The following is a 22,919-nucleotide window of genomic DNA, read 5'->3' as shown; positions in this document are numbered from 1 at the left end:
TAATCTAAATTAATTATATTCTCTGGGATGAGAATATTTAAACTCCAGAAATAAACTGCTATGGCAGCTTCCATCTCATGATGAAATGTAGATAGCGGGTTGTTAATAGATTGCTTTGTGGCATGATAACATTAATCCCTTTGTAAACAGATGACTTCCTTAACATTTTGCGTAATCACCTCCATTCAGATGAAGCATTTAATGGTTTTGACAAATAAGTGTGTTCATCTCTGAGTTCAGAGATTAAAGTGGCATCATATAATATCCAGAGCTTTTTAATATTATATTGGGAATGCATTGGGTTGAGAATTAAAGTAATAAATATCAGTATGCAATGAAAAACACAGTAGGTCTACCTAAATATTGTACTAATTGTCTGAATAATGCACTTGGAGGTCTGTATGAAAAAAAAGTTAAAATTGCTAACTCTCTCTCTATATATATATTGGAAGTCGTGGTTAAAAAAAAAAACACTTACTTCACAATGCATGGTGTGGAGCAAAGGGGTAAAAAATATATAAAAAATGAAATAAAATAAAAATATAAATACATATATATCTTGGAAAAATTCCCACAGAGGACTGAAATGTTGACACGTTTTCTGGTGTAAATTTTGCCACATTTTCTGGTTCTGGTCCAATTCTTTAACTTTCTCAAATAAAATACAAAAAACAAACTAAAGTATTACATCCAGTAAGGGTTTGTCTTTTGAATTAACAAGTTAATCTGTTTCCTTTACAGAATGAGATTACACAAATGACAAACCATGAGATGCAGATAAGATGAAGAATTTATTTACATACAGTAAGCATTGGTAGATGTGTTCTGTTTAAAAGAAAATACAGTAACAAAAATAATTTCAGCATAATAACTACTGTATAAACAAGTGTGACAAGACAAATATTTTTTTTTCTCTGTTGTTGTTAACTTATAAAGAACACAGAGCCTGTTTTAACAGATTACAAGTTGCATTGTGTACTAGGACAGTAAAAAACTGTACAGTGCAGGCAACACGTTACAATAAAATATGATCAATGAGGCAGTCTTTTTTTCAGCAAGGTCAGGAAAAAGAGGAAAGGGTGTTAAAATCTCATAAATCCACCATATCTTTTATCCATCTCTGGGGTTTCTTTGGAATAACTTTCTCCGTCTTCATCTGAATGAACAAGTGAATCTGCAAAGCGCCTCATGAACCCTCCATATCTTTTCTGGTAATCCTGCCACCACTCGGGCCTGCCTACTCTTCTCATAAAGCCACCATATCTCTTCTGCATCTCTCTGGTTTCATCTTCCTGATCTGGGCTTCTTCTGTAATTTCTCATGAATCCTCCATATCTTTTGCTTATGTCTGCTGGTGTCTCATTATTTTCATGGTAATTTCCAGTTTCTGGGTCCCCACTGGTGCCCAAAAGCTCTCTTAGGAGATCTGATGTATCACCATCAAACTCCTTTTTCATGAAACCTCCATACTTCTTGGCAGGTATTTCTCCACCATTACTGTCTTCTTCAGGTTCAACATGATAAAGTTCATCCATTTTCTTCATGAAGCCACCATACCTTTTCATAAAGCCTCCATACTTTTTGGCAATGAAGTGGCTTTCATTGGTATCTGGTTCCTTTTCTGCTTCCTGTGCAATGCCCACTTTGGCCAATTGCAGAAGCTCTTTGCACATCCCCCATGCTTTGGCTGATGGTAACTTCCCTTCACATTCTAATGTGCAAGCCTGAAAAAAGAAGAGCAAGCGGTTTAGTTAAAATTTCAGAGGACCCTTAAATAAATTAGATTTTTATCAGATTATCTAAATTCAAAGTAATAAAATGTAAAAACAATTATTGCGCAATAAAGAGAAGCACCATTATCAGTAAGATGCTGCTATGTAATAGACTAATAAATTGTCCGGGGTTTACGTGTGGAGTCTTATTCATTGAATCAGACTCTACAGGTATATCATGGATGATTGATTCATTCGAGCATGGCTGAAAAGGAATTAAATTCAGTACAAACATCTGAAAAAAAAAACATTTGCACAAGTCTACGATATACGCAAATTTCTCCCACCATAAAGTAAATAAATACTATAAAAAAACATATATCGACAAAAATGCGTGTTACATTTAATGTGATTAGTAAAAAATATTATTACATCCCAGTAGAGAAATTGTTATGTATAGTGAAAGGACACTGTAAGCACCATAAACACTACAGTAAGCACTGTAGTGGCACCAAGGGTCATTATTTGGGTCTTCTGATCACCTGTGGTATTCCTGATCTGCCTTGCCATGCTAAAGTGGAAGTTCACACATCTACACTAGCATACCAATTTCAGACAATATTCATTCAGATGATACTCTCAACTAATGAATAATATCCAAAGTTGGTATGTGTTGGTATGCTATTTCAGAAGTATGAATTTCCACATTACCATAGAAGACCGGGAGAAGAGCTGGAGCCTAAAAGTGCCAGGCAAGTGTCAAGCTGTACTGCAGCTGTTATGATGCTTATTGTATACCTTTTAAGCTGTGTTGAAGAAAATCCTTGAAAAAGGAATACTTTCATTTGTAATATGACACAGTGTATTTTTTATCTGCAAATAATATGTATACATCGTACTTGAGCGAGAGGTAACTAGGCCTATTAATATAAACAGGCTTATAAAAATATTATATAAACATAAGGCTTTTTGTAAAATTTGCTTAGATAAGCACATGTATAACACTCTTTAGTTTGAATACAAATTGTAATTATAAAACTTTAATTAAATAACAGACAGGGTAGTCCTAAATCTCTTGTGGACCTTTGTGTGATCCGGTGTGGATCTGGTGGCCCTGGGGTGCCGGCGAAGCTCTGTTTTACTTACCTCATGCTGTGCTTCGTGGCTGCCACCGTCTTCAGATCCTCTAGCACATGCATGAAAGTACAACACGGAGGTCTATGGAGGATCCCGCAGGAACTTCCATAGAAAATGACTGAATCTTACAGCTGTCACTTGCCAGTTGGTTCTATTGATAACTGATCCCCACATTTCATCAGCTTTTGTCAACATTAGGCTTATCCATATGACAAATTAGTCTCTACTTTGTCTTATGGTATCTTTGGATTACGCTGGAATTTCAGTGAAATACCAACACAGTCATCATCAGTGTTTCATAAAGAATATATATATTTTGAAATAATAAAAATTGATAGATCCACTTCAAAATTCACGTGTTTATTTATTTATTATTCCCTTCATATCGTCTGTATTACTGCAATCTCACCTAATATATTCAGAAATATTCAACATAAAATGGCAGATGGGAGGAATTTGCACATAACACAATGTCTTTTTTAATCATGCATAAATATGTACAAATATCTTTTTTTTTTCCTGCATCGGTCACTGGTGATGGCTGGGAGATTGACACTTCTAGATGGCGGTAGCTCCGCCCAGTGTCTAGAAGGGTCGGGTCGGGTCCCTACTTTGTCTCAGTATATCTCTTGACTGGATTGGATTATCAGCGAAATTTCAACACAGTGAATGTTTCATAAGGATTCTATATTTATAGTATTCTTAAATACTATATTTTCGGGAGGGGGGAAACCTTAAGAGACAAGTTATATAAACAACTATAGTTGTCTGGAATAATCATGCAAATCTTGTCACGATAGATACACATATTCATTATCTTCTAATGTTGTATCCATTTCGATATGGTGCAACTGCAATAAACTGAAGTCCCAGAAATGCCTATTAATCTTGAAAATTTGGAGCCACTTCGTGAATGTAATTTTTTTTTTTTTTATCATTTATGTTTTTGCATATTTTATATATTTATTATCGACTTGATGTATTAGAAATGAGTAAAACCCCAGTCCAGAGTGTAATCTAACACATATGTATGATATTGGGTTTGCAAAATATAAATCATAAACTTGCAAGAAAACATTCTAAAATCGAAACATAATCAAACAGATAAAAATTGTAAAAGTACTTCTAATACTTCAAAGAAATTGCACCAAGTGCCAGTTTGACACAAAGATAATATTTCTTTTGATGAAAAATGTATTAAATCATAAAATTTAACATAAAAAAGAAATGTGCTCCTTAAAGTAGTACCAAACTGTCATTCTTTTACTATTCTACTTCATTAGATGAGTCTTTTCATAGTTGCGTTTGAAGTACTGAATATGAAGGCAGTAGCTCTCTAATTACCTATGTATTTATTTTTCTTAAAAATCAAAAGGCGTTTAGAACAAAGGTGTCTGAATATCCATTATGTTAATGGTCTTGTTTTATATAATATTATTCTTCAAGATAGTAATTCCCTGCCAATTCATGTAAAGCTACACTGAAAAGCTATCAGCACTGAAATTAAAAACATTTAGGGGATTGGTTAATTACCGTAGGTATAAAAATTTTCAACGTAATATAAAACAAACAAAAATAAACAATGTTTTTGTTATTTTATGCATTGATTTTCTCTATTATGTTTGTGCCAGAAAACCTTTTATTAAATATCCATTTTATTATACATTAAGTCATGAACACATAACATTACTATAATTACTAATCCCACGTCTATTGCTAGGAGATGGCTATCGGCACCTGTCTCTTGTCCGGTGAATCAACAAGAAATTGCTCACGGCAACAGGTGTTATCAGCGTTCAGTTTACACCCTTCAAGTAGTTAGTCTAGATCTAGAAGATAGTCACAGAAAAATCCACTCAGTGTAGAAAATATATTTTAGAAATGTAAAGGCAAATACTAAAAAAAAAACTTCATCTGCTGTGGCTCATATCACCTACGATGTTCTCCCTGCAGATACTATTCAAAGGGCAGGTAATAACTCACAAATTCTAATGCTGGAAGTATAATTATTTTATCAAGAAGGCTAGACCTTCATGTGCTTCAAAGATATTGCGATCCAGGTTTTTTTTAATAGTCTGCATGAAATTGTTAACTTAAAGACTTGGACAGAAAGCAAAGGAATGGACTCCGGGTCTACAAAGGATGACTTACTGAAATACTATGGCATTGGTAGGCACCCTTTTGGTAGCGCTGTGCCAAAGTAAAGCTCTGAGGTCCCTTTAGGGTGCCAGCCCTAATTTTTTAAGGCAACGTCTATGTATGTTGGAAAATTCTGCATGTGTTATGTATGTATGTATGCAGCTGCTGCTTTGTAAGATTTTACTATAATTGGGCTGTGCATGGTGTTGTGAATGTGTGCGTTATGTGGGAAGTCTGTTTATGACACACAGGATGGTACTGTATGAGTTGAGTGGTTTGCAACATTGCATGTGTGTGTGTGATATTTGTGCCCTTGTGTGCATGGGCTGTTTGTTGTATTGTGTGTTTGTGTGATTGTAGGCTGCTTGTTCTGTGCAATGATTGTGATATTTATGTATTTTGGTTGTCTGTGGTGTTATGTGTATGTATGTGCACTGTTTGCGGTATTATGTTTATGTGTGTTTACTGTTGTGTTATGTATGTATGCGGGATGTTTCTGCTGTGAATTTGTTTCGACTGTATTCCTAACACTATAGTGTCCCTCTGGCCCTGCAACTCCCCCCTTGCGGCAATGATAAAGTTAAATAACTCTTAAAGAACTCCTGCTGTGAGATCAGCACTAGAGAGAACCTAATGCTCATGTACTGCAGTGGTGCGCACACAGTAGGTCTTCCCCAAAGAAAATCATTTAATTAATGCTTTCCTATGGTGTTTTGCAAGATGCTGAATGTCCTCATGCAAAGCCTGAGGATGTCCAGGATCATTTCATAGAGTTAAATTTTGTGAAATGCCAGGAAGCGCCTCTAGTGGCTATTTAGAAGAAAGCCACTAGAGGCAGTCTGTACCCCTTAATGTAAACGTTGGAAATGTCCTTTTTAACCATACTCATGGAAAATAGATATTTCAGGGCAATGTTGAAAATATGCTATGCTGTGTGATGCATTGGTATTTCTTGGGGGGAAGCTGGTTACTCATAATCTAGATTACAATTAGTAAGTATTATGGTAATGAAAGAAAATATGTGGGAAGAGATTTTTCAATAACTGTCCTCTTCAGGAGAAGAATAAAACTACCATTGATGTTTAATTATGGGTTGGCAGTCCTGGATCTTCAATTGAGTTTATATTCACTAAACATCAGACTGTAGTGAATTGTAAGCCAAATTGAAAAATATAGATAAGTAGTGACATTATCTTAAAAAAATGAAGTTAAGAGGAACTGTTGAAGTCAAGGCAAGATGTGGACAACCAAGAAGAGTCTCCAACAGAACTGCTCATAGAACGGTCAGGAAAGCAAATCAAAACCTCCTTCCTTATTACGGGATGAAACCATGCTAGCAATCTCATCACAAAACTCAACATGTGAAATACGCAACACAACACATAGATAAGCCAACAGCTTTTTGGAACCACGTGCAGTGGTTTGGTCAAATAAACAATGAGCTCTTTGACAACAAACACCAAAGGTACGACTGGAAAAAAGGGAGTAATATAGGAAAAAATATTGTCAACTATTAATAGTGGTAGTGGGTCTATAATGCGATTGAGTTGTATTTGAATGGCAAGCAGTGACCAGGAAATAATATAAAGTTAGAGAGAAATTAGATTTACTAAATATCAACAAATCATGGAAGCTAATATTCTATAGTGAGGGATGAAACTGAAAATAAAAAGGGGGTTGGATATTCTACCAAAACAGTGGTCTCAAGCACATCTCAAAATCAATCATAAACTACTTCAAGACATGGAAGACTAAAGTTTGGCATGGTGTTCATACTTACATTAATATATCTGAAAATATTGGGGTTTTAGTCAAATATACCATATATAATGGACCTGAACATGTTTCTGAATTAGAAGCATTCTGTAAGGAAAAATGAGAAAAATACCTGAAGCAAGAATAAAAAAAACTATTGGGTGACCACAAGAAGAGTTTGGAGGCAGTAGCTTTTGGCAACGGTAGCACTAGCTCATGGAATATGTACTATTATTTTTTTCAATTGGTTATATTTAGCAAAAAATAAATATATTAACCATGCATTAAACTATGCGGAAATATCTAGAATTTAAGTATTTTTACAATGAAGGAATAATAACGTATTTTCACTTAATAAATAATAATAATTTGCATATAATTGTATGTATATATAAATATTAGTTATTTATAGTATATTTTTATGGCATTGTCTCAATAAATGGTAACCTGAGTTCCAGTATGCTAAGCTGTTATCTGTCTGAGCATTCGGGGAGTCCATTGCTGCTAGAATGAGATGACATGTCCTGCCTTGTTCTATTTGGCATGCCATCTGTCAGAAAGCATACAACGCCACACACTTGGCAGCAGCATAGACTTTGTGTGTACGAAAAAAAAAAATCCCAATCTGACCCATAATTGCCAGTCACATATATTTAGCTTTGAAATAATATGCCAGTTGGAAGTAACTGTGACAGCAATTCCACTGAGCTTTTACTGCAGCATTCCGTAGAAAACATATGTTGAATAATATTGCTCATTTGTCAAACGTCACTGCCAGGCATTGCCAAGCCGTGGCACTCCAGCTGCTTGCACTCTGTCATGTTCAGCCGAAGGCGTGCAGAGTGTCATGCCTAGAGCAGCTGGGGTTGGCACTCCTGGATCATTGCTTCTAACTTGTTGCAAAACACACCATTCATGATACATATTCCGAGTTTAATGAGGTTTGCTAGCTTTTGGCAGCATTCTGAAGATCATGATATATGTGGGGAGAATATAAATGTCAAATGAACCTATAACAAGATATAATTATGTCAATTATGAGTAAATAAATTATAAAGCTCTGGGGATAGAAACCATAATTTGATTTATTATGGAAAGATGGGCTTGCTCCGTTTAACACCGATATGGATTGATAGATATATAAATATCTATATTGATAGACAGACATATATTTTCTCACGTAATAGCAACAGCTCAGAGCTGGCATAGATTAACACTTGCAATTAATTCCTCAGAGTTTATTAATTTCAAATTCTTTCCTATGTACAGCATTTAAGATGGTAAACTGTAAATAAAAATGGTTATATTCCCTCCCTCCGGTGTCATAACTAATCTACTGTGGGTTCTGAAAAATGCCAACTAAATTTTATATTATGTCTCTTTGTGTGCATAATATCAGATACAATAAATATAATATAATTGCAGGCTGCTAACATGCCTTTGGTAGGTAGTCAGAGCCTTTCCTATCCACTTCCTTTCCTTAGCTCACCTAACAGAGGGCTGTCAATATGCACCAAGCCACAAAGTAATCTGGTGGGGTCCTTCAAAGTTCATTTCTACCACCGGCTCAAAGATTAGTCTTTTCAATGTAGGCAGTGAACCAGATCATATGATGAGAAGAATTAAATTTTACCTGACAGATATTAGGGTTATTCACTAAAGAGAGAATTGTTGGACATTCAAAGTGAGCCAGGATCATCACCTCACACTTCAAATACATCCAAGATGGCCACCTCCTTTAACTCAGTCCAGCTTGGAAAAGTTTATGGCACTAGAACTTAACAATTGTCCATCATCCTCGACCTTTCAACAAGCAGAACATATTCAACTACCTACAATTTAAAACGATATTATCCTAATCTTGGCTCCAGCGAGACAGTCAGAAATTCAGGGTCCTCTCCTGTTGTCCAAGGATGATTCCCCATGTTTGGGGACACCAGGAAGACTTTCAATCAGCCTGGAGTACATCCACACCAGACTGACATGCACACTTTTTGACAGACCCCCCACTTTATGGGTAGATCTGCCCCTTTCTTGGGTGCCCCCAGTTGCCATCCACACTAATTTGGATCACTACAGGACAAGTTGGGAGGCATATAAAACCCTACATCTACTATCCCATCATTTAAACTGAAAAATAAACGTGGGGTAAACATGGGGAACAAAGTCATGGTTAAAACCCAGATCATACGGTTTGGCAAACACGATAGACACTAAAGGCTAGTTTCCATGTCTGTAAAGTTAAAAATGGCTGCTGATAAAATTAACAATTGCTTCACAGTTGATTCAGCTGGGGGTAAAGTAGTTTGACAAGAGAGCAACTGCAAATTCTCAATTTTGAGTTTGTAGTTTTCAATAAATACATATGACATGTTACAAGTCACATGTATGGGAAGTTTTTTTTGTGGTTTATTCACTAAAACAGTATATTGCAGACAATTGAAAAGTAAAATACTACATTTATGCTTAAAATGTCAGGCTATTTTTGTGTAATTTTGAAATGACGTTTTCAATTCACTGTTTGGTAAATCAACCCTTAAGAGCATGATCCTCAGAAAATCACCAAAGGTGTAATTTATGGTGTCCTGATAGAATTTGTGTGGCAATCAAGCAGAAAATATATATATTTTTTAAATTTAATTTATCATTGGCGTTAGACATGAGTAGTGTGAAGAAAATGAAAGGACACTCCTTATTACTTTTGGGGTTTTGACCTCATTGATATGCTTTATTTTCTTGCATGCTCAAATCTTTATAGTTTTTACATTTAAACAAATGTTTGCAGGATGATGCAATGTGAGACTGCCTCTTCAGCCACACAGATTTATGTACTTCCATGTTTTATTCCAATGGAGATACTGACAAAACCTGGACTATTGGTGGGTCCCAAGGACTGGCTTGGGAAACACTGACTTAGACTATCGGGCCTTCCCTTAAATACTAAAATAAACAGCTTTACTTACCTTACATTAGAGATGATCTCATCCAATCCAATGCTTTCACACAGGGAAACATTGGAGTCTAGTGCGCGTTCACGGCAATCACCACAACGCACCCATCATCATCTACTCATAGAGATGATCTGTATGCAGTTTGTTTGGCATCTTCATGCAGAATTGAAAATGCTGAACGTTGGTCCTGCAGGACTGCACAAGGAAGGTCATCTAGTGGCTGCCTGAGGGAGGGGCACTAGAGGTGGTCTTAGTAAGCCATGTAAAACACTTCCCTTTCTCAGAAAATGAGGTGTTTGCATTGCAAGGGCAGTCTCTTTCCACGAAAACCACTACATTAACTCATGTGCTTGTAACACGTGAAAAATAATATCACATGAAGAGATCTATACATCTTTATTCTGCAACTGGACGTCTCCAGCTTTGCTCCGTGTCAATCACTGTTAAAAACTATGTCCTTTGCACATGGCCCTTAGCATAGAGAAAGCATACAGAGAAGAGGAGAAATCCACCTCATTTGAAATGTGTGCTGGCATTTGCAACATATACCTCTATCGCAGGCATATATACAATATATTTTTTAATGATCCAATATGCTCCCATATTGACTGGTATTGGCTTCACACCAAGCATCAATAATCCATGTGAGTGGTTATGTGTAGCCCAATGCATAGGTTACAGACCAGAAAGCATATTTTGAAATAATCTTTCATCCATGCTTTATTTATTTACTTAAAATATGAATAATTACACCTGATGAGAACCTTGTCATTTACACATGTCTAATTGACATGTCTACTTTTAAGTAGACCTACTTATCTCTTTGATTTGACACATGGCAATGCTTTGTTAATGTCCTTAGTTAACATGTAATTAGCTGGTAATTTATTGTGTCATAGCATAGTTAATTCAACAATAGCTTATTAAAGATACCGAAAGAGAGTCTGAAATAAGAAAAGAAGCAGAGAGGTTTTCTCTGAGCCTTATTGTGAAGCTGGTGAACGGGGAATGTAGAAAAGCATTGGAACTCTTGAATACAAGAGATATCTCCAGTGTTCCATCACCTTCTAAATCTTATGTTTACTATATAATAAAATAGTTTGGAAAGTAATAATTTAGAGAAAAAGTATGTTTGTTTATTTAATAATGAATCCTTTCGAAATGTATTGTCATTTCTTATGAAACGGCAATTTGTCTGCATGAGAACTTCTTTGTTACCATTTTATCTCCAAATTTTCTGATAAAACACAAAAGGCAATTCTGAGATAAAGCTAGTGTATGATTTATCATAGTAAGCAGATTCCAGCTGATTCTAACCTTTTCTGAATTTTATCTTCTACATTAGCAAATTTGTCAGTGTGTGGTTACATACAATTATATTAATGCTAACGTATTAAACATTAGCCATAGAGACAGCATGATTCAAGAACTATATAAGAAAAAAAGAAAGAGATATGACTAAATAAGTCCTTAATGGGAGAGTAATAGAGGGGAAGGAGGTACCTACCGTTAATAATCCTAAGGGAAAACAAAATAGAATAGGACAGATGGAAGAATTGCTCCTGACGACGGCGTGCTGAAACGCCGAAACGCGCGTCGAGCTTACTTTATTTAATTATTTTCTTTTGTTCACTTTTGGTAGAACTTATGGATTTATTTTAAATCTTTTTTAAATCTTTTTTAATCATTAGGACAGATAGGGATTAGGGTTCGGGTAGGCACTAGTGGTCCTCTCACAGTGCCGAGGCAACTAGGGACAGCTTCCTACCGACAGGGGTTTCTGTCTGGGCATAGAATTGGGGTAGTTTACTTCTCCTACAGAGGCTTTTTCCAACCTCTTTATACTGGCTCAGTTTTTTTTAGCTACATCTATTACCTGGGTTGTTTGCCTGTGAGACTTAGGATGCATGCTGTTCAACTTTAGGTTAGAACATTTGTCAGGCAGTCTCTTTTTCTAGTAGACACCTGATTTCTGCATTTGTCTTTAGATGGTTTACCACTATATTTCCTTCTTCCATCTGTCCTATTCTATTTTGTTTTCCCTTAGGATTATTAAAGGTAGGGACCTCCTTCCCCTCTATTACTCTCCCATTAAGGACTTATTTAGTCCTATATCTTTCTTTTTTTCTTATATTATTCTCAAGGGTTATTCCCCAAATAGGGAGAGTAATCTTAGGGCTCTCTGGAACTAATTCATTGGTTGGAATTGCGACCTCTGAATCAGAGCCATTACTGTTCTATTTCTGATTCAAGAACTATCATACTATTCAACAGACTCTTTGTAAAGTTTATATTAACAGCCATACATATATTTTATTCTAGTAATTACAAATGGCTTATGGAATGACGTTATGAAGATATGTAAGTCCACATTCAAACTAATAAAAGATTTTACATTTGTCATTTTACATAATACTAGATAAATTGCTCATTGCGTGATTTAAGAATTCACCATGCATGCAAATGTTAATACGTCAGAGTTAATTAGTAATATTAATTTGTTGGAAACTACATTTTATTTGTTTTGCTCTCAACAACCTTACCTAGCTGCTTTGGTATATAGAATTAGAGGATTGCTGCTATATACATCAAAATAGCAATATACCTTAAGCAATTTAGAGAAACTAACTGATATTAATTCATGGGATAGAGCACACAGACTTCATAAACTTTTATAGGATTACTGCTTTTGTGTGTCCCATACAATTATCTGCATAAGTACCATAGGATCAAAGCATGTATTACATATTAAATTGAAGTAAAAACACAGATTTTTTTTGCAGAATATAAAAGGTTACTGGGTTTCAGAATGGAAAACTGCAATTGCGACATGAATGAGTAAAGGACTTAAAAAGGGCTTTATCAATCTATAATCCCAGCATAAGGCGAAACAGTATCTATAATGATACATGGTTGTGCCTCTCCCTCGTTTAATCATAACAGATAAGGCTGCCTCACAGTGGCTCACACTGCTTGTAAAGACTGTGCGAAATGTAGAGAGACAGGCAGATCTGTTGTGGAATATGAGAGAATTTGAGCTGCAGTCAAGGAAAACCAAATAGTGTTTTATTGAGAAATCAGACAGAGGAATGTCTTGATTTCAAGAATATGTCATAAATGTAAAACATTAAAAAAAAAATGACAGTGATCTCTTATGTCAGAGCACTGAAGCAAATATAATTGTATAAAATGCACATATGCATCTATATGTTTAACATTTTCAGTTAAATAGGGGGAACACGGTGCAATGGGAAAATGATAAAAAAAAGACAGGAAATCGAAATGTCCTGTTATTAATTTTAATTTACATAGTATAGAACCTAACATTTTTAACATAAGGTATGTCAAAATACTGGCATTATTGTGAGCTGATATACAAATGGTGCATTAAATTGGATTTGTCAATTTTTAGTTTGTCAATCTAAATCATCAAATAATTTCTTCTTTTCCACAAAAAATATTTATAATGGTGTAATTGATTTTAGAAAAATAAACTATATCTAATAAAAGTGTTCACAAACACATACAGTTGAAGTTTAATATTCAGTATATTGTTTTTCTGCATAGAGACTCCCTACTCAAAGACTGGGCAATAGTAATGACTAACCCTTACGCTGCAGATGATTACATTTCCCATAATGCTTAGCCAACCTGCAGGCTGTATTAGCATCAAGGGATACGTAGTTTACAAATATCTGCAGTACAAATGCCTTCACCACAACAGAATGATTAGCAAGCTGATCAAACAGTGCCCAGTAATAAAGCATTAGATTTGATTCAAGACTGTACATTATTACAGAAAGGGGTTACCAGTTAGGGGGTATATTAACCTAACAGTGAGCGATGGTGAGTTAACTGATGTGCAACATTAAGACTAAATTAATCAATTTAGAAAATAATTCTAATTCTACCAACATTGCTATTTTTATAGTTTGGGGTAATCTTGGTCCTACATTGTGTGCAATGACTTTTAAATCTTCACCATTCCCTTTTTAGTTTAGATACTCAACAAAAGTTAAAAAAAAAATCAGATTACAAAGAGATGGTTATAATATAGTGTATCAGATGTAGCAGCATTACATTGCATTGAAACTCTATCCAATGTCCACTAGGGCAGTTATTCCCAAAGCAATGCTTATTCCTTCACAGTAAACGTGGATATAGGGGGTTTTCAGTTCTTTTCTATTGGAGATACCATGAAAACCTGAACCATTATACGTAAATGATGGTTTAGGAAATGTTGCAATAGACAACTGTACCCATCAGCAGATAATTGCTGTTATTATCCAGACAGGTTATGATGGCTCTTTATTTAAAAGGGTTATAATCCTGAAAAGAACTTTACAGGACACGGTTCTAGTGAAATGAAACCCAGTTTTAGTGTATATTGAATTGGAAAACAGAATGTAAAGAATTGGTGATTTGGATAGGTACATCCCTTTAAATCATGACATGCATAGTGTGTGGTTGGACAGTAAAGGGTTACTCGTTTAACATGGTTCTGCTCCCTCCAATAGCACTTCAAAAATCTAAATTAATTTCCTAAACAAACCTGCAGTATTACATTGTAGGTATTTTACATTATATTAAGAAATTTCATTATATGGTGTCAAATAACACCCCATATTGTAATTTAAATGATTAGGGGTCTTTTCACTAAACAGTGATTTCAAACTGAGAAAATCAAACCAGAATAGCTTACTTTGAAAGATACATCAACTCAAGTAAATTGGACATTTTTTTTCCAATGCAGTAGTTTTGGTGTAAACACAGCAATTCAAATGTCAAATCATCATAGCTCAATGTTTAGTGAATAAGCCCCATGAAGAACCATTTACTTTAATCATAACTGCTGTTCCTGCAGTGCGATTGCTCTAATCCTCAGTCCCTTAGTTACATATGGCATAATATTGTAAATTTGTTTTGTAAATCCCATATGATGTACCTGCATTGCAGAGCAAAGCAAATTAAACACCATAAAACAACAAGTGGTATTCACATACATAGGAGGATAGTATCATAAATACCCGTATGGTGTAAAAATAACCAATTAAAGTTAGTTCACATTTAGGATTATATGCATGTACATGGAATACGTGATGAAGTAATTACTTATATAAATTAACAGCATGTCTGTTTGGTACTTTGTGCATATTCATTACTGACATTGTATCCTAGAAATGGTTTCAAGCGTGGCAATGCTTCCTGACTTACTATATTTTCACTCTGCAGTCAGTCATTGAGCTATTCATTATTGTGTGCTCTTCAAATCTGCTCTCTTTATATAGTCCGTACCATTTAATCAATTACTAGATCAATCAGTATCAAACGCCACTCATGCCTTAAGTGGGAGCTATACATTTTAATCAGGCTACATTGTCTCGCTGTTAGGCTGTGGACATAGAGAATCATTCCTACACAAACTATAGAAGACCATCATTCATAGGTCATGCAACAGCGGATCGCTCTGTCATTTATGGAAACGTAGCTAAAGGCGCAAAGTAAATAAATGTCTCCGTTAGAAATATAAGTATAAGGATATTTACTCAAGTGAGAATTCAAATTTAAGGCTTAAAGAGCTGGACTGGAACAATTCGCTACGTCAGCTATGTTTTTAGTATGGTTACTCTGGTTTGAACTGTGAAATTCACTTTAAATTAATTTTGAATTCTTACTTTAGTAAATAACCCTGATAGTAATATAACCTTTTCAACACGAAATACAAAAACAAATTATAACGGAGTAAAGTGTACATTAGTTACTTTGACACCTGCCATGCCATGAATAGTGTGTAGGTGGAATGATCCCCTGACCTATATTGTTCTTTTGGTGGAACGTCTAGACCAGGGGTAGGCAACCTTCGGCACTCCTGATGTTGTGGACTACACCTCCCATGATGCTTTCCCAGCATTAGAGCATTGTGGGAGATGCAGCCCACAACATGTTGCGTGTCCAAGGTTGCCTATCCCTGTCCTAAAAGAATCATTACAATCAGTCGCTTGATGGCAGGAAGGTCCACAGACCATCATCAGATTGTTCTCTACCCTCTGGGATAAACCAAACTGTTTAAGAATGTTCACCAGAGATAGAGGCTACCAGGGCAGCTGTCCATGGTGCTATAATAGACTTCTCCTGGGCAAACGCCTTATGTTCTGTTAGTTATTTGACATGTCTGCCTGGGTTCAGTATTATTTCCAAATAGATCATGTAAATTTAACTTACCAAAGAGTTGATCTCTGTTTGTTGTCCCATATGATAAGAGCATGAAGCGCAGTCCTTGGTACATTCTCCGTGGATGGCCACTGTGAACAACGTGGACATAGCCAACAGCACCAAAGAGCATTGTCTGAGAACCAAACCCACCGACTGCAAAACAAAACGTAAACAAAAGCCATGTTTACTACAGAATAGAAACTTGTATATGTGGAAATCAAACTCAGCTCCATCCGATTCAGTTATTTTATTAAAATGCTCATAGGATGCAGCAGGTAACAATAACAACTTAATGTCCCAGTCTTAATTCAATGCAATAGATCCTCTTTACAGCGTCGAACAGGAATATCAATGTGTAAATGTATTATCAAGATTCCACAAATCTAGAAATACATGACTGGCAAAGTGCACATGGGAAGAATTAACTAAGGATGTGATAGAATTCTATAACAAGTAATAACCAGATCTAAGAATCAATACAAAACATTTAACAAAAAGTACTCACATGCATGATTGCAACTTCCTTCTTAGCTTGGCAGGAGAAGATCCAGAGATGCTCTAGGATGGAGAATGTTTAGAAATGCTACAGCAAGGACAGCTGAATATTTATACAGGTACAAAGTGGTTGGTAATATAACCAATGTCTAGATGGACAATGTTTGGGGAGGAATAAAGCAGAAAAAAGAAACAACCAAGGGATCACCACTGGATAAGGTCTCCCAGCACAGGGAGAGTAAATCTCTCAGTAAATCACCTACTCTCTAATGTGAGTTGGTGAGAGAGCAAAGGAAGGAACAAGCTCAGCAGTTCTGTCTCCTTAAACGGATGTGTGTGCTCTTGTGATGCTCAATAGCAAACTCATAGAGCTGCTCTACTTTATAATTAGTTAAAAAAAGAGAAAGTCAGGCTCCCCCCAATAGCCTGTAGCCTCCATCTGACGTAAGACCTACGAAACCCACTTGAGATTTCGCACTCCCTGACTGTCACTCGCCCTATTATGACTGAGCATAGTCATGCCAGCACTCCACTTTTATGGGGGCGGTGTCGTGCTAAAGAGTCTCACCCAGAGAGAGATGTGTTACTTTTTCTCTCGGGTACAACGCGTTGCGAGGAGACATGCTGAGAGTTGAGATTGAAGTCCTGACAGGTCAATAAATTAATTATGCTTATTTCTCCTATCCTGCTAAAAAAAAAAAAACAACTTACATCTTAACCCTTTCTGCTTCTGAAATGTAGGAAATCCTTTCATCTGCTTTACGATCATTAAAAAGGAAAGCCTAATGTTGTTTTCTTCTTCTGATAACAGAGATACTCAGCATTCTGAAAACATTGCTCCTCTCCATAGATTCTCACTGTACAGTTTGTGTTCATTAACCCTTTCAGCTCCAAAGGAATCACAGCATTTAACTTACTGAAACTATAAAAGGCTGCATATATCCACTGTCAGTTGCTATCTCCGGAACAGAAGAGGTTAATGTGTACAGCCACTTTCAAAGACAGGTGTATTTATTAACCACTTCAGTCGCACAGAAATCATATTTTTACAAACCCCATGGGACTGAAAGGGTTAAATACAGAACCACAGTCAATGATGAGTATGTTTATTAACCCTTTCAAATTCACAGTTATGAACATATATTACCATCCTCTGGGACTGGACAGGGTTAATATATATCCACTGTTGTCACCTCTATGACTTACATTTTCCTGCTTTTAGTGGTGTGTATTCAGTCTCACATAAATCATCTCATTCTTTCCCGTTGGACTGAAAGGGTTAATTACATAATTACATAACCACTATGTTAGGTGTGTATTTATTAACCCTTTCATTTTCACAGATATCAACATATCTTACCAAGATCTACAACTGGAAAAAGGTTGTGTGTGGATATGTCTGTGATTATCTTTAGTTTTTAATGTGAAACATTTAACCCTTTCTTTGCTCCATACAAAGAGTGCCCACGTATTTCAGTGTGCTAACCTAGTCATGAGACCACATGTAATACAATATTGCAGCTAACACTTACCATCAATATGATGCAGAGATGCCTTACCTGTAGTTTAGTATTATCTCCAAGCCATATTCCACTTATCTTTAAATATATTTAATGCACACATGTACATTATAGTAGGGTAGCTGGGAAGGCTTATTGGACCACGAGACTCCGGTAACAAAACATTACATAACAAATACAAAATAACATCTCTCTCTCTCTCTCTCTCTCTCTCTCTCTCTCTCTCTCTCTCTCTCTCTCTCTCTCTCTCTCTCTCTCTCTCTCTCTCTCTCTCTCTCTCTCTCTCTCTCTCTCTCTCTCTCTCTCTCTCTCTCTCTCTCTCTCTCTCTCTCTCTCTCTCTCTCCATTAAGACATGGGAACAGAATATCAACTATCAGTGTAAAAGCCAGTCAAGTTTGTGAGTGAGATTAAATTATTTCCTACTCTTTAGATAGAGAAAGAGATAAGACGTTAGGGTAGGGATTGTTGGGAGCTATGTACATTTTACATGGATATATAAATACTTAGAGATAGCTGAACTACTGGAAAATGTGTTTATGGCACCATGATTCTAGCACACATCATATGTCTTACACATAAATCATTTTACTCACATACGACGCACTTATTGACAGTGAATGCACAACTTACTTCACGTGGATGTAACGTATTAAATGACATCCATAGTTTACTTACACACTATAGACAATTCTAAACATGAGTGACAAAACAGAGCTTCATTTTTATTCCGCTACTCATATACAGAAATCATTGACTCATTTTCATGCTCTCCTGGTCATACTTGAAAAAGAGGGAATAAAACATCCTCATAAAACATTTTTAAAGTATAAAAATAAAATTGAACATAATATGCAAAATAAATTTAACGTGATAATGAATTATTCCACTAGAGGGCACCAGAAGCCCCCAACTGAGACTGCGAGACATTGAAAAAGCAAGAAAAAGTGAGATGTGAGATAAATGTTCTTTAAAATGTTGCACACATTGCGTTGCCACTATTTAGAGTAGTCTATGAACTATAAAGCAAGGATGATGACTGAATACATATAAATCCTAGTGGGATAAAAATATTGCTTACAGAATAATAACTAAATCCAAGGTCCGTGGTAACTCTCATTCCTAAATGTCTTTCTTTGCTTCACTTTCTCTTTCCGAATCATCAAGCCTGTATATTATTCTGGAATATTAAAATTTCATCAATGTGATTAGATTCACATCACTGTGATCTGGACCAAATCTCTAACACTAACAGCAGTTTTGTATTTGGCTTGTGGTGCATATTAATCAATGTATATAGGTGTTGGTGTATATAGAGTAAACATGCCTATACTGCGCTGCTTTAAATAATCAAGTCATTGGCATTAATGCCATTTTAATTAGCACAGATTTTCTCCCGATGGACGTCTTATTTAAGTTGAATATTGATTCTAGGGATTGTTAAGGCTGCCAAACTGGATCTAAATGTCATCGACCTAGGGAATTTGAATAATTATTGTTATTTAGGGCCCCCACCCACAGCTCAGGGGTGGGGGCCATGGGGGAGGGCAATAGATCCCCCCTTATTATTTTTTAGGGCCTACACTCGCCACTGTAGTGGGGATTTAGGGGCAGACATGGGGATATAGAAACAAAGTATGATTTGCAATGGGGGGCGGGTGGGGGAGTTAGGTGCAGTAGTGGGGTGTTAGAGGCTGAAGTGGAGGGTTATCACTTATAATGGGGTGTTAGAGGCCATGTTCTCCCTCCACCCCCTTGAATCTGAGGCCGGCTGGAGATCACATCCATCGCTAAGGATTTGGAAGATGGCTTGGCTTCTACGGTAGGGAGAGAACATAGGCCAGCCAGGGAGATCTTTTGATTTTCAGTTTGTTCAGCAGCCAGCACTCCGGCTGCATTAGGGTGTTCCTAGGCAAAAACTGCTTCATTAACCTAAAGTTGTTTTGGGGACTATAGTGTTCCTTTAATGTTGGCCATCAAGCTACGTAATCGCAGACTGGTCAGAGTGCCTGTAATGACCCCTGTCCACCATCAAAAGTGCCTTCAATAGGGATGTGCATGTCAGAACTGGACCATGGAGCAATGTAAGATGGTTGCCTGGTCTGATGAGTCACATTTTCTTTTAAATCAGGTGATGGCCATGTGCATATCTGACATTTACCTAGGGTAGATATGGTAGCAGGATGCATAATGAAAAGAAGGCAGGTCTGAGAAGGCAGTGTTATGCTCTGGGCAATGTTCTACAAGGAAACCTTGGGTCCTGGCATTCATGTGGCTGTTACTTTCACAAGTACTACCTACTTAGAGATTGTGGCAGACCATGTACACCCCTTCTTGGCAATGGTGTTCCCTGATGGAAGTGGCCTCTTTCAGCAGAATAATGCACCATGCCACACTGCAAAAACCATTCAGGGATAGTTTGAAGAACATGACAAAGAGTTCAAGGTGTTGACTTGGCCTCCACATTCCCCAGATCTTAATTTAATTGATCATCTGTGGGATGTGCTGAAACAAAATCTGATCCATGGAGGCTTCACCTCACAACTTGCTAGATTTAAATGATCTGCTGCTAATGTCTTGGTGACAGACACAACAGGGCATGTTTATAGGTCTTGTGACAGCAGGAGGGGGACTTCTAGGCAGGTGGTTTTAATGTTGTGGCTGATCAATGTATGTGTATGTGTGTATTTACTTCCACAGTCCTAGATATTGGCATTTTTTCTTTCCTAAATAATCCTGATGTAAGTTATCAATAAGTATACCTCTTTTAATTAATGGAATGCTCCACAATAAGAAGAGAATCAATTGCTCCATCTAAACCAGTAATAGAGATTGCCACTTCTAAACCTAAATGGATAACACATAAATTGTTGCCTGTAGGCTGTATTATTATTAACACAAGAGCGGGGGTGTCTATTAACCTGGGTGCATGATCTGCCAAATGGCTTATTGATATAGTTGTTAAAAAGACATCTGGCATGGAGGGCTCCTAACAATGAATTCCAAACAATGCTTTGCAGCATCCACTAGCACTCATTGACACGGGAAGGGTAGCATGGCCGTAGAGAAAACTATAGGCGACGGACAAAATAACACAAACAGCAAATTGAAAGAAGTAACTAAATCAAAATTATGGGCGCTGATGCAGAAGTGAGTCAAATTAGCCTTAATGATAATTCGTATTAGAAGTGAGCCATAAAAGGTGTTCTAGAATCTTTTTACATTAAAAGAAAACAGCTCTTTCAGATAGTCTCTTTTTCTGACTCGATGAACAATTCTTCCAGATGGTTAGTTGAAACACAGTCCTTTCTGCTTTCTACTCTGTCAGTAACAGAAAGCACCAGTAAGTAATTTGCAAAATAATCCCGTGCAATAATTTTTTTTTTATAAACAAAATAAATGTATTAGTACGCATAGAGATAAAAAGGAAAAACATACAAATAAGTAGGATTTGGGATATATATGTGACACCACCCAAGTGACCGCAATAACAAAGGTAATGCAACCTTGACATAAGAACAGAATAGGTAGCTTTGAATACCTGTTTTAAGGATGATGGGCCTGTTTCTATTTACTCTCTTGTGAGTGCTACTTAATATATTGCATGTTCATTTGGATATAACTGTATTACACTAAGTCCAGTCTGTTTTCCCATTAGATATTCAAAGCTACCTATTCTGTTCTTATATCAAGGTTGTATTACCTTTGTTATTGTGGTCACTTGGGAGGTGTCACTTATATATATCCCAAATCCTTCCTATTTGAATGTATTTCCTTTTTGTCGTGTCTGGAGGGCACACGATTTAGTAGGTATTTCAATATTTGCATTTAGCGGTTATGTTCTATCTTTTGTTCATTGTAATAAAGATCATGAATTGCATTTAAATATGTTTATATATGCTTAAAGGGACACTAAAGGCTACTTTGTCTCATTGAAGTGGTCTAGGTGCAGTGTTCCTGTCTCCTTAACCTGCAATGTAAAACAAAAAAGTTAAGGATTAAGACTGCCTCTAGAGATGTTTAACTCCATGAAATGACGCTGGATGTCCTCACACTTGGAAGGATGATATCCAGCATCTTCAAAATCCCCACAGGAAAGCAGTGATTCAGTGCTTACTGTTTGGAAGGCCTAATGCATGTGTGGCCTCGGAGGTGGAATAAGGTAAGTAAAAAAAAAAAAAAAAAAAAAAAGAAAAAAAAAAAAAGAGGGTTTTACCCCTTTCATTGCTAAGAGGGTAGAGGGGGCAGAGGGAGGCTATAGTGTTAGGAATACAGCTTTGTATTCCTTTAAAGCAGCTGATATGAGTATAAAGCAGGTCATTTAGAACTTTGTTTATGTGAAAACATACTTTTATATGATCATTAAAAATAAAAACAAATAAAATTACTAAGTACTTATTAAAGATGTTTCTCACTATCCCCGTCGTTCATCCACCTCCCTCCCTTCACTGGTACAAATATGTTACTAATACTTGGAAATTGATTCAGTATCCTACAGATTTTAAAATCAATCCACATGACTAATCCATTTGTAATCAAACGTGCAGACGTTATGCAACTTAATGACATGCCTTTTCATCGTTGTTACTTTGAAGCAATTATTGGCTCCGGCATCACATCATGAATTTAATAAACTCATCATATTTATATTTTACTGTAAAATAGCAAAAGAATGCCATTTAAAATTAATTTTTGTAATACTGTAATCATGATCTAAACATCTATTGTATTATAAAAAGGTTAATTTGTGTTAGATGTTAATATATTGATGTTAAACAAATCTAGCTGTCAAAATAAGCAATTGTGATCTGAACAAAAGTGCTTTGTATGAAGGCATAATGATTGTAACAATGAATGTTATAAAAGTTCAGGAGGATTTGTCAGCAAGACGAGTTAAATCAACATTTCAGGCACCATAATCGAATGTTGCAGTTATGGTACCAATGGGTGCCCTTGCATTTCCCCACTGTAGTTTTGTTATTTTACAGTGAAATATAAT

At 36.2% G+C, this 22,919-nt stretch overlaps 1 protein-coding gene across 1 annotated transcript; it reads right to left on the bottom strand.

Annotated features, from left to right (window-relative positions):
* Positions 1–772: 772 nt before the first annotated feature.
* On the bottom strand, positions 773–16,884 carry PENK (proenkephalin). The gene is made up of 3 exons (XM_063450418.1): positions 16,413–16,884; positions 15,917–16,060; positions 773–1,724 (listed from the first exon to the last, which is right to left on the bottom strand). Exons 1-3 carry the CDS (start codon positions 16,416–16,418, stop codon positions 1,083–1,085), a joined length of 792 nt encoding a protein of 263 aa, XP_063306488.1. The 5' UTR covers positions 16,419–16,884; the 3' UTR covers positions 773–1,082.
* Positions 16,885–22,919: the final 6,035 nt, after the last annotated feature.

This window comes from Pelobates fuscus, chromosome 4 (assembly GCF_036172605.1).
Source record: "Pelobates fuscus isolate aPelFus1 chromosome 4, aPelFus1.pri, whole genome shotgun sequence".
Lineage (NCBI taxonomy): Eukaryota > Metazoa > Chordata > Amphibia > Anura > Pelobatidae > Pelobates > Pelobates fuscus.
The sequence above is the reverse complement of the archived record's forward strand: the minus strand, read 5'-3'. Positions and strand labels throughout refer to the sequence as shown.